Source organism: Drosophila ananassae, chromosome 3L (assembly GCF_017639315.1).
Source record: "Drosophila ananassae strain 14024-0371.13 chromosome 3L, ASM1763931v2, whole genome shotgun sequence".
NCBI lineage: Eukaryota > Metazoa > Arthropoda > Insecta > Diptera > Drosophilidae > Drosophila > Drosophila ananassae.
This window is the reverse complement of record NC_057929.1, coordinates 19,688,582-19,701,945: the sequence shown is the minus strand read 5'-3', so window position 1 is coordinate 19,701,945 and position 13,364 is coordinate 19,688,582. Positions and strand designations below refer to the sequence as shown.

General features: G+C 36.7%; 2 protein-coding genes across 3 annotated transcripts in view; one reads left to right on the top strand and one right to left on the bottom strand.

Moving 5' to 3' along the window:
* Nucleotides 1-3,053: 3,053 nt before the first annotated feature.
* On the bottom strand, nucleotides 3,054-4,719 carry LOC6496681 (ribonuclease kappa). 2 transcript variants are annotated; one of them, XR_001408802.3, is made up of 4 exons: nucleotides 4,494-4,708; nucleotides 4,290-4,409; nucleotides 3,220-3,680; nucleotides 3,054-3,164 (listed from the first exon to the last, which is right to left on the bottom strand). XR_001408802.3 is itself a non-coding variant. In XM_001961354.4 (3 exons), exons 1-3 carry the CDS (start codon nucleotides 4,560-4,562, stop codon nucleotides 3,582-3,584), a joined length of 288 nt encoding a protein of 95 aa, XP_001961390.1. In that variant the 5' UTR covers nucleotides 4,563-4,719; the 3' UTR covers nucleotides 3,054-3,581. The 2 variants fall into 2 exon arrangements, 1 of the variants encoding a protein (XP_001961390.1); XM_001961354.4 differs by having other exon boundaries at nucleotides 3,054-3,680; nucleotides 4,494-4,719.
* Nucleotides 4,720-4,769: 50 nt separating this feature from the next.
* The window catches only part of LOC26515239 (josephin-like protein), a 28,910-nt gene continuing 20,315 nt past the window's right edge, over nucleotides 4,770-13,364 (top strand). The window contains exon 1 of the mRNA XM_014908621.3: nucleotides 4,770-4,987. Within this exon, the coding sequence (XP_014764107.1) occupies nucleotides 4,909-4,987 (79 nt within the window). The 5' untranslated portion in view covers nucleotides 4,770-4,908. The remainder of the gene's footprint in view (nucleotides 4,988-13,364) is intronic.

Below are 13,364 nucleotides of genomic sequence, written 5' to 3'. Positions count from 1 at the left end.
TGCCTTTTCCGGACGTGTATCTTCGATTTCTCTCATCAGATTGCCTGTTTCTTTGATCTTTGATACAAGCTTCCTTTTTTCGCAACTCGTTTAACTCGTTACATCGTTGTTACTCTGAAGCGGTTATTCGTCACGGCGTCCAGCTTTACACGCAAAACTCTTTTCTTAGGTCTTCTCTGCGACATGCCTGATCCGAACGTGCCTCTTTACCACAGAGTTTCTAACTAAACTCTTCTCACTCTTGCTGACAGTGGACAAATCTCCGACACTCCGTTGCACTGCTAAAAAAATGCAAGTTTGGAGGACCCATTACTGCTGACTCTTACCTGTCTTGCTGGATTTGCAATAACTGCTCACATATTAAATGTGCTGGTGGATAAGTGGTGAAGGAATGGTTTTCTAGATGTCCGTAAGTAATTTTCTGCATTTAATGAGCAATTCCTTACACTTGAGGCTCAATTTCTTGGTCTTAAGTTATTAAGTGAATCTCCAAGGAGAAAAAATCCGAACAACAACCTGCTGGCGGTCAATTTATTGAGTACTCCTGCTTCTCATGCGATACATTTTTAACGCCTAGTACATCATCGCCCACTGATATTCCTGTGGAAATCACGGTGCCTTGGTCCATCTATTGTCTTGGATCCGATCCTCCATCGTTGGAAAACTTGCAAGTTCCTGTTGTACCGTCTCCTAGGCTTCCTACTGGTGTGGCGCCTGAATTTAGATCTTCTCGGCTTACGCTTAGAGATGATTCACACCGTAAAGCCATATTTTTATCCCGCCCTATGCCGGATCCCACTGTGGATGATGTCAGGAGTCACCTCATAAACCATCTTAAGGTAGCTCCTAATGAATTAACCGTTTTTAAGTTTAACTTTAAACATAAGCGTAGCATATATCCTTTCCTTAAAAAATCCTACCATGAAAACAGACTTGATGGTCTGAGCCTGGTCTGAGGACAGTATTATTCATGAATTTTTAGCCAAAGACCCTCTAAATCCCAGCTATGCCGATTCTACTCCAATAAACTGAATAATATTGAATTTTCTTTCTTCTTTTGATTTTAATGCTTTTGTACTTACTGAAACCTGGCTTAATTCCTCTTTCTCTGATTATAAAATTTTTGTTCCGAAGTACACTGTGTTTTTAGTTTCACCGAAATTTCACCCGAAAAAAATCAAACTCCCAATCTAATGAATAACCTTTTCAATTGATTTTGGTAAATATTTTTGATAAAATCCATCTAACTAAAATATAATACCTTTCGATAACTTAATCATTTATTCAATTCGACGTACACAGAAAATTAAAACTTTTTTATATATATATACGGCTTATATATATACTCGAAATACATACGGCTGTAAGACCCAATAACTATAAAACCTTTAACCCTTTATAGCCCATGATCATATAATTTAAAGATTCTTAGGAATATGATAGGTTTCAACAAATAAAAAAACACGTATTTTTCAGAAATTTAAAAAAAAAATATTTTTTTTTACGTATTTATTTGACATTTTAAGGTATGTGACATTCCTGTAACATTGAGTTATACTACAAAAAATGAACTTATGTTTTATGGAAGGAACTGAAGCAATTATTTTGTTTATTGTAACATAAGGCTACTCCGCATTTTTCGCAAAGTGTTTGTGACACACCAGTACACTTGGGGAATTTGCATCGAACCCATTTTTCCACCCAAACCGGGCACATGTTGCGCTGGCCCCTTGTGTTTTTTCGCTTGAATTTCATTTTCAATTAACCTTCGGTGCTTGATATTAGCTTTCAAGCCAAGCTTACATAAAGTCTCACCGATCTCAAGCCGAAAATCTGCTGAAGACATTTGTCTGTCGGCGCAGTTTTTTGCCTACCTTACACTTCGATATAATAGCCAAGAATTTGCCATAGTTAGGTCTAATAAGTGATAGAACATTCGAATCTGCCATCTGTTACTTCGTGTCAAAATTTTGTACCTCCCCACTATACTATCAATCAAATCCACGCCTCCCATATGCCGATTATACTCTCCGACGACATGAGGGCGTTCAAAGTTGATGTACTTCTTATTGGCCTTACCGTAACGTCTGACTTGGGCCTTTGGCAATTCACCAGCAAAAGATGATAGGAGCTTTACAACTTTGTTTTCTTTCCATATAACGTTTGACACATAGATTCCTTCCATATTCGCCACATATTCAAAGGAAAATCCACGATCTTTTTTCATTACTTCCTTGTCAGCGGGTAGTTTGCAATCTGGAATGCGATTGCGTCGTACTGTCCCAAGACTCAATATACCCTCTTTTGCTAAGTATTCCAGCAATGCCAACGAAGTGAAGTAGTTATCAAAATAAAGCTGATAATTCTGATGTCTTGGTATGTCCCGCGCCATTCGGACTACGACATTTGACGATGCTCTTAAATCTGGTTCTTCGGACAGCACAACATTTTCAGCTCCACTTTCAGGTTCAATTTTATAGGCGAAACCTGAGACTCCACCTAGTATTCACTTACCCGTAGAATTCGGCGAAAACAAAACAATTTTACATACGTTTAGTATTTTTTTATGAATTTCAAACTTTCAGCGCGGTTACACTTGTAACTTTTACCAACGTACGAAATTCAAACTCGATAAAGTGAATAAATTACCCAATCTATGATTTTTGTTTGATACTAAATGTTCGGTGTGGTCTGTTACAATACAGTAACACTGATTTAAATGAACTTATATTATTTAGCGTACATATTAGAGGAACGGATGGGGTTTGTTACAGGAATGTCACAAGAGCCTATAAAGGGTTAAAATTAAAATTAGATAAAAAATTTAAGGTTTAGTTTAACATTTTTAGGGAACGTTGGCATAGATCAGCGGTTATCAGCCAATACATTAATATGATTTCAATTTATTAATATTAGTAACAAATAGCCGAAAGTTGAATGCAAACGTGATGTTTCGCTCGTTACTGTGTATATATGGCAGATCTTGGGCTGAGAATTTTCCTTTGCTCCTGGAATAGGGCCCTGCCTAGCACTGGTATAGATGATACCAAAGATTCTGGAGAATTTAAGTTTATTTATTTGCGAAGATTTGTTGGCTACCTTTTAAATTTAGATTTTAAGCAACCTTTGGTCTTTCCTGATCCGATAGTCATTGAAAATAAATCCTATATTTAAACATTTTTACAAAACAATTTCATTTAAAAATACACACATATTTACCGTAGGTTTATCTAGAATGATGTTTGGATATATATTTCGTAATGCATTCACCACGGCCACATTGCGATGTATAATGAAATTAAATATTTTATAATTTGGGTGAAACTCAATAATATGCACTATGAATCATACACCATTATAATTACGTTAAGATAAACCGGAATGTAGTAAGTTTTTAAGCTGAACAACATTTTTTCAAACAAAATTTCATTATTTGACAAAAACAATGGAAAACTTTTAAGAAACAAAAAAGATTAACAATTTAATTAAACCATTTAATACTATCGACTGCTAGTGCCGGTCACAATAATACACAACTAGCAATTGGGCTTCACACTGATACTATCAAAAGTGGAAGCATTTTAATTAGCAGTTACTCTGCTATTCATATAGAATTGTTGGGCCGAAAGTAACAGTGTCAGTACATAGATGCAAGCTGCAATCCAGCAGTTATAGGCGTTCTGAAAATAGTGTTCAAAGTAAGTTTTTACTTAACATATGATCGAATTATAAACATAATTTTCTATTTTGCGGCCCTATAAAAGCTTCGCTCCCTTAGTGAATTATGTTGATTTACGTTATCCAACTATAATGTTAATTATTTTTAAAAAATAAATTATGTATACTGATATATGTATGTATATGCAAACCTCACATACATACACTTGGCCCTCGCCTTAACAAAAATGTTCAAATTTGATCTGTTTTTATTAACGTTTTTTACAATTGTTCAAAATTGACAAAAGTAATTATGTATATGCCTGTAACCGTGTAAGACCGATTTCGTGCTAAATGAGTCCGTTAAAAAACTTTATTTCCAAGTTATTTAAATTGTACTTATTTTCTACATTCTAATAATAATTTCGCAATCAGATCCATCAATTTATTCGCTGATTAGGATGGAATGAAATTTGGTGGTTGAATTTCACCGTTTTACCGATTTTTGAATACTACTTATGCTTATGCAAATGAAAACTTTATAAACCCTATCGTTTCCATTAAAAATAATTAAAATTTCTTTTTATTTTACAAAAAAATGGAAAACCCACTAAATAAGAGCTTCGACATACCTGATTGTAGGCTCTGTTTGCAGCTGTATAAAACTCGTCCAAAGTATGGTATTCCTCTTCAAGAGGTAAATCCTCTATAAGAGCCACACTATTGATATAGAAAAATAGGCCCATCAGCACCTAACAAGAAAGAAAAAAATTGTTTAGAAAATATGTATATGTAGGGTAACGAAAAACCTTGTGACTTTTTTATGAATTACTCACCAATTGAACAATGCCCCACACTGAAATAATCAGACCACAGAGGGATAATTTTGGACCACAGATTTTCATAGTGCCGCTTTTTATTGGTTTCCTCAAAAAAGAAAGTAAATTAATAAATTGTCAGCCGCTGAATTCTCGCCTTAGCTGAAAAATCTAAATCTCAAACTTGTCAGGTGAATATATCATGTGACAAAATTCTGTGTGGCTGTTGTGTATAAATACCAAATACCAATGCTTTTAAAATGAAAAAAAATCTGTAAAATACTGTGGCTAATGATATGTCGAATCGTGCAACGTGCAATAAAAAATAATTAATTACGAATAAGGAACAACATATGTATGTATGTTGCTTCAAAAACTTAATTGAATTGTGTTTAACTCTTAGACATTAAAAAAAATAAATAAAACATAAAAGATGATAATTCCTGAAATTTATCATGAAAAGCAAGTAATGCAGCTATGTGCGTTACATACCCTTAATAACCTTTTTCAAGGTAAGCAATTGTAAATGTAAAACAAATTTTACAAGCTTTGCAATTGTACATTTAAAAAAAGATATTGAAGTTAAAATATTACGAATAGACAACGACTCATTCACGATACACGATACATTCACCGGTGGTCTCGTAGCAGTTTTGTATTCTTACTTGATGCTATAGTTAGTTTTACTCTTTTAGAGAGTATTATACTTTATTTCAAGTGTTTAACGAAGGAATCTCTATTCTCATAAATTATTTACATACAATGTAAACACATATAGAAAAAAACAATATCTGACTGCGTTGGTCAGGATACCAGATATAAATATATTTACCTTTGTAGTTTCGTCACCAAAATTGATACAGATAGTTTGGATATTATTAATTTTGCAGAGGTTTGTATTAAATGACCCTATATAATGTAATATGAAGTGAACATGACTTGTTTCTACCCTGGGCTCAAGACCTTAAAACACTCGGCCAAACAAGCTTTGATGATTACTGCGCCCAAAAGGGGTTTCACGGTTTCAAAAAAAAAAAATTGTGTCTTATTGAATTCTATAACATCTCTAGAATATTTTCCTAAATGTCCTATTGCTCTAAAGTTGATCCGACTAATAGTTTCGGAGATACAGCCGTGAAAAGGTGGACGCTCGAAGTCAGGTATAGGCAGAGCGCAAACCTTTGAATGAAAAATATGTTTTCAAAATAGGTTGTCAAGATTTCTTGCAAACTCCCTCTAGAAATTTTCATCGAAATTCGAATTTCTTGTTGAATCCTTGAACTTCTTTGAAAACTTCTGTTATATGAAAATCTAATTTTCATTTTTTCTTTTATTTTTTTAAAAAAGACCGTTTTTTGCCCGAGGAAACCCATGCTTGGCAGGAAACTAGAAAGTATTTATCATAAAAAAACAACGGTTTTTTACTTTATGTGAAGCTTTTTTTTTAAAAAAATTTCAAAATTGGCTATGTTTTAAACCATTGTGTGCAGCGTAAGGAGCCGCACGCTCTACTCACTCTGCCACCAACGCCTACCTTTTGTTTTGTAGATAGATTTATCTGCGTGGGCATTATAAGAGTCTACACGCAAAATCTGGACCTGGATTAGATAATGAAGAATTGAAAAAAAAAATATAATTTAAGCAACTATCTCATTGCAGCCGAATAAATAGACGCGCTTCAAATCAGATTTTCAATACTTTTATTTGGTTTCAAATTTACCCTAATCTATGCTGCTCCAATCAATTCCAAAACACAACAAACGAAAATCAAGGGCTTGCGCAGGAGCTCTACCAAAGCTTCCCGAAGCGCATACCCCACAAATAACAATAAAGTGCTTGCGAAACTGGGCGACAAAACAGAGAAGAATGCATGCTGATAACAACAGCTGCAGCTAAGCATTTTATGATTATTTTAAATGCATTTTTTGGTGGCTGCTTGGCTTAACATCCTCCCCCCATTGAAGGATGGGCCTTCAATAACAATGTTGGAAGGGGCAGCAGTCACATCATTGCACTGGTTATTCCGTGGGTTGTCCTCCATCGCATAGCGCGCCGACACATCCCGTGATAGTTCACCGCGACCAGAAAACATCCAGCCAAATCGAGTATTCTGAGCAATGGGGAGCCCGTGACCTAACTGGATTTGGCCAGCCAACAATAGGTCAATGAATAAGCTGGCTCCAATCAGAAGGTCCACTCGCTGCGTTTTGTGGAAGTTGGGGTCAGCTAGACCCGTATTGCCAGGAATCTTCCAGCCCGAAGCATCTATGTCATGGCTAGGCTGATAGTCCGTAATATATGAAGCTACAACAGCCTGAATTTCCACTGAATACGTGCTAAGGCGGGACTTCAAGCACACATTAACACATGCTCCATCCGTTTCAAACCCAGCGCCGCCGAACCCGGCCACCGTTGTAAAGCATTTTGAGCGGCAAAGCTGAAGTTCACTCGCCAGGCGCGACGAGATGAGGTGCACTTGTGAATCGAAATCCAATAAAACTCGGCAAGGCAGAAAGGCACCAGATCAACCACGAACGAGTACATTGGCTGTTGGCAGGAGCACTAGCTCAGCATTGCGATCCTGGTTCACAACAGGGTTAATTGAGCGGGATGGGTTCGCAACAGAAACTGCACCGATGGGACGGGAGACTCGTGCGGGTGAAACCTGCCCGCGAGGGTGCAACAAAATATGATGACGGTGATTGCACGCCGAGCAGCGGAAAGCTGAGCATCCGCGAGCGAGATGGCCATCCTCTCGACAAACAAAACTACGAGCCAGATGCCGCACTTTGTCGTACCGTTCCTCAACTGGCAAAGCACTAAACTTTGAACAAGAAGGAAGCTCGTGCACCGAAATACCACACAGGGCGTATAGTGCAGGACGGTCGTTAATAACCTTGCACGAAGATCGGTTATTCGAAGATCTACCTCGGTTATCTGGTGGACACGCCGCCAAAGAAAAGTCGACGCATCCAAGAGTCCGGCACCTTTGCTCCAAGAATCGTGACATGGACTCCCAAGACGGAAGGCTCTCGTTGTTTCCGGCGAGAGTGTCTTTCCACTTGGCTTTTGTGGCAGGATCCAACATCTGGATAATCCGGATAAGCAAGCATCCTTGGATCTCGGCAGCTGATCCGGAACTCATCAGAGCCCGCATATGCCCATTAAACCGATCCGATAGCTCCCGCAAAGTACCAACAGACCCTGGCTCGACCACACGAAGCTGCAGGATCTCATTAATGTGAGATTGAAATATTAAACGCCGATTACTAAAACGATTGCGAAATAGGTCAAGGGCCACATCGTAGTTCGCGTCAGTAATTTCCAGAGCTCTCACCGTATCCAAGGCTGACTAGCGCAGGCATGAAATGAGCCACCGGAGCTTATCCATTTTCGTTAGGTGAGGATGGCTGTCATTCGTGGTCTTAAAAAGGGCGCAGAAATCCGAAGAAAACAGAAACAGAAAGTTGAGTACTTGTCTTATCGATTAGGAGAAATAATAAAATATATAAAATTTAATAAAGTTTTAATAAATTTTAACAGTAACTAAATTTAATTTACTCAAACTAAAATGTGCTAAAGTGGTGCTATTATTTTTTTCGCACACCCCGGCCACTACGATAATTCCAGAGCGAATTCCCTTAGCGACCCAAATAAATATAATAAAATTTAACTTCTGATTCTTGATTTAAACTATAAAAAACGGTGGATATGTATGTGCTTTCATAACTTCGCTTGCAGAGTAATTTTTCAATCTTCTTGTTCCGTCTATTTTCTCCTTAACAATAAATGTATGGGAAAGTTGCTCCGATGTGTCCTTTCTGACAATTCTTTTTAGCTCAGTAGCTTCCGGCTCCTGGGTCGTGGATATACGATTACGGATGACCTGTTCTGGTACCTACCGTGCCTTTTGTGGCCCTATAAACTGGTGATAATACTAACAGATGATAATACACAACAGATAAATCTTCTGGGGCTGCATAAATTCAGGATCTTATAGTAGTATCCCAAGTTTAAGATAGCTACAGGGTGCGCCATCTAGACAGGACCTATTGAAATGTTTAATAAATCCGCCATTTTTCAGCCTATTTTGACAAGCCAGCCAGATTCTGAAATGTCAGCCTATGCCATTTTAGACATGGATCGACTCACAGCAAAAAATCGGGCTGAAATTGTAGCGCTGTACATCGAAAGCAATCGTTCAATTGTGAAAACTGTGCGTGCCTCTCGTAAGAAATATGGGAGTGGCCTCCTCGTTCGCCGGATTTGACGGCACCGGACTTTTTTCTGTGGGGCTACTTAAAGAGTAAGGTGTATGTCAGCAAACCGAAGACTATTGAACAACTTAAAGCTAATATCAAAGCAGAAATTGCTGTTATTACGCCCGAAATGTTGCGAAATGCCCAAAAAGCTTTTTGTGTTTCTAATGAAGGCGGTCATTTGATCGATATTGTATTCTGAGTGAATTGTCAATAAATGGCATTCTATACCCTAAATGAATCTTGTTTATTTTCCAAAATGGGCTAAAAAATGGAAGAGTTATTCAACATTTCATTAGGTCCTGTCTAGATGGCGCACCCTGTATATTATACATAGAGCCGAAGAATTAAAAATCCTATCCTATGTGAATAAATGATAAACAAATCGTAAGAAATATAATATGTATATATAATTATTATATAATTTTTACCAAACAATTTAATTTTTAATTTTTTGATGATCGTAAAAAAAACAGAAAATTTTTTTGGTAGTTTGATTGCTAGGGAAAACTATATAACTATTATGACAAGGATAATAGTTAAGTTTAATTTTAAACATAAGCGTAGTATATCCTCTTTCAAAATTGTAATTCCCGAATCCTACTTTGAAAAATCACATGATCCGCTTTAAAAATAGCTGTTGAACCGACTCTTATTTTCATGACCTGTTCCTATAAACCTCCATCGGTTGAGGATACTGTATATTTACACCACCTCGAGGCTATTAAGTTCGTTCTATCATTAGTCAGTGACTCTGATTTTGTCCTAATTATGGGCGATTTCAACCTTCCCAAAATCTCCTGGATCCCGTGTGAAGATGACCATTCCTTGCATGCCAGTTGTCAAAACGAATTTATTGATGCATTAATTGAAATTGCTCTTTTCCAAATTAACCCCATCCTTAACACACTTAGCAGGTCTCTAGACCTTATTTTCTGTAATAGGTCTCTGTGACTGTAAATCGGTCTTCACCACTATCGCTTCCTGAGGACGTACACCATCCTGCACTACTGGTTTCGGTATTAATTGATGTTCCTAATATACATGCTAACTATAAGACTCAGTATCGTACTAAATGTTTCCGAAAAACGGATTATAATGCTCTTCGCAATCATTTAGCTGGATTTGACTGGGAATATCTTTCATCTTTTAACTCTATTGATGCTGCTACTGATTCTTTTTATGATGTAATCCACGATGCCTTGGACAAATTTGTTCCTGTAGTTTCATCGTCTTCATCAAGTAAACCGCCATGGTTTAATAAACACCTATCTCGTCTTAAGAACAGGAAATCTAGAGCTTACAAAATGTTTCTTAAGTCTGGATCTTTGTTTCATCAGATAAACTTTCTTTACATTCGCAACCAGTTGATTATTCTTAATAATCAACTTTATAAGCGTTACATCGTGAATTGTAAGGGAAACTTCCGAAATGATCCGAGCTCCTTTTATTCGTTTGTCAATATGAAACGTAAATCCAGTCTTTTTCCTTCTTCCCTTACTTATAAAAATATTTCTGATTCTTCAGAACAAGGTATTGCTAATCTCTTTGCTTCATTTTTTCAATCAACTTATTCGTCCGATTCTTATAATTTAAATTCTACATACCCTTATAAAATTCCGTATATTAACAATATTTGCTTGTCTAAATTTAATCATCTTGATGTTTTTAATGCTCTTTCAACTTTGGATATCTCATTTTCTGCTGGTCCCGATAATGTCCCGAGCTGTATTCTCAGGCACTGCTCCGATATCCTATGCTACCCTCTTACCATCCTATTCAATTTATCTGTGGGCCTTTCATGCCTTCCTAAGAGATGGAATGAATCTTTTATTATTCCACTTCATAAGAAAGGATCTAAAATACTTATAGATAATTGCTAAGCTTTCTGCTATTCCCAAGCTGCTGGAGAAATTGGTTACATTGCAACTGCAACATCATTGCAAAAGCATAATTTCCTCCTCCCAGCATGGTTTTCTCAAATATCGTTCTACAACAACCAATCTGCTAGAATTCACTTCGATCGTCCACAAGGGTTATCTAAAACGAATGCAAACCGTTGTAGTTTACACCGATTTTAGCAAAGCTTTCGATTCTGTTAATCATCGTCTCCTTCTCCGGAAACTTTATCTTATGGGTTTTCCTCCTAATATTATACAGTGGATGACTTCATATCTATCGAATCGTACGCAACGGGTTTTGTTCAGGAACATCACATCTCATGTTATAAAAGTAACATCTGGTGTTCCGCAAGGCAGTCACTTAGACCTCTTCTGTTTATCCTCTTTGTTAACGACTTACCTAGTGTCGTGAGCTATGCTTCTACACTTATGTATGCTGATGTCAAGCTCTGCTTTTCTTTCTCTGACCACTTCCTTCATAGACATCTGCAATTTGACCTTGATGAAGTATTCTTGTGGTGCTCTAATAATCTTCTCTCACTAAACTGCTCAAAGTGCAAGGTTATGACGTTTAATCGTAGCATGCCTCATGTCATCTCGTACTCACTTGGGAATCACTTTTTAGATCGTGTTTCCTTAATGAATGATCTTGGAGTTCTTTTCGAACACAAGCTGTCGCTTAATGAACATATTTCTGTAACAGTTAATAAAGCCAGAGGAGTGCTTGCTTTTATCAAGCGTTGGTCAAAAGAGGTTGATGATTCCTTCACCACTAAAACGTTGTATATCTCTTTGGTTTGACCGATCCTGGAATACTGTTCATGCGTTTGGAGTCCGCAGTATATGGTTCATCAAAAAAGTATTGAATCAGTGCAAAAGCAGTTTCTTTTATTTGCCTTAAAATATTTAAACTGGGACTAGATGATCTTCTTCCACCATATCTTTGTCGGCTAAAATTATTAGACCTACCACCATTGCAGGTACGTCGTACTTGTGCTGGGGCCATGCTCCTTCATAAAATTATTCTTGGTCAAGTTGACTCGAAACTTTTACTCGAAAAGATACTTTTCCCTGTTCCAAATAGGTCAACCAGGTCTCTCCGACCCCTTTGGTTACCAATTTGCAGATCTAATTTTGCGGATCATGATCCTTTTCGCGTTATCTGTAAAAACTATAACCTATTGTCACATATATTTTCGCCTGAATTATCCCTAGATGTAATAAAATCTAAATTGATTGTTTTTCTATTAGAATAATTTGCCTAATTCTTAATTATAATTAATTTTAATAATAATTGTATAAATAACAGTTAATTGTTATATTCAATAAATAAATGTGCGTATATAGCTCACGAAATGAAAGCCCTGGCGAGAAAAGACCGGACATACATGCTTGAGGGTAAAAAGGCATATCGCAATAAACCGCGCCAATAAGACAGAAAATATATAAGAGATGCGCTGGGCTCTGGGGCCGCACACGTTTATTCGAACGCAATTAATACAAACAACAATAAACAAAAGCACTTTTCCAACATTTCTTTTTTGGGAACCATTTTAGAAGCCCTATGTTTAATGCAAATGACTTCTTCTTTTGCTTTCACAATGATGAAACGTTATGTTACAGGTATGAATCTTTCATATGTGTACAAAAGGCTCGTGCTATAAATTGGTTATGATTCGGTTAGTAAACTATTGATTGGAGCATCACTCTTACCGCATTATGTCACATACCGAACATAAATCTCTAGTCCGCATAGATCGCATAGTCCGAACGTAATTCCCTAAAGACTCATTCTGGGAACATGCCGAACTACAATGGCTAAGAAATCAAATGTTGTAGTCCTACTAGGAAAATTACATTTTATGCGAGGTGCTGGTTATATTTTTATATTTTATATTTTATTGAAGTAACAATTATCTGTTATTTATATAGACAATTTTAAAATTAATTAATTATAATTAAGAATTAGAAAAATTATTCTAAAAGAAAAACAAACAATTTAGATTTTATTACATCAAGGGATAATTCAGGGGAAAATAAATGGGACAATAGATTATAATTTTTACAGATAACACGAAAAGGATCATGGTCCGCAAAATTTGATCTACAAATTGGTAACCAAAGGGGTCGGAAGGACCTGGTTGACCTATTTGGAACAGAAAATTTTATTTTTTCAAGTAAAAGATTAGAGTCAACTTGACCAAGAATGATTTTATGAAGGAGCATGGCCCCAGCACAAGTACGACGTACCTGCAATGGTGGCAGGTCTAATAACTTTAGCCGACAACGATATGGTGGAAGAAGACCATCTGAGTCCCTGTTTAAATATTTTAAGGCAAATAAAAGAAACTGCTTTTGCACTGATTCAATACTTCTTTGATGAACCATAAACTGCGGACTCCAAACGCATGAACAGTATTCAAGGATCGGACGAACCAAAGAGATATACAACGTTTTAGTGGTAAAGGGATCATCAAACTCTTTTGACCAGCGCTTGATAAATGCAAGTACTCCTCTGGCTTTATTAACTGTTAGAGAAATATGTTCATTAAACGACAGCTTGTGATCGAAAAGAACTCCAAGATCATTCATTAAGGAAACACGATCTAAAAAGTGATTCCCAAGTGAGTACGAGATGACATGAGGCGTGCTACGGTTAAACGTCATAATCTTGCATTTTGAGCAGTTTAGTGAAAGGAGATTATTAGAGCACCACAAGAATACTTCAT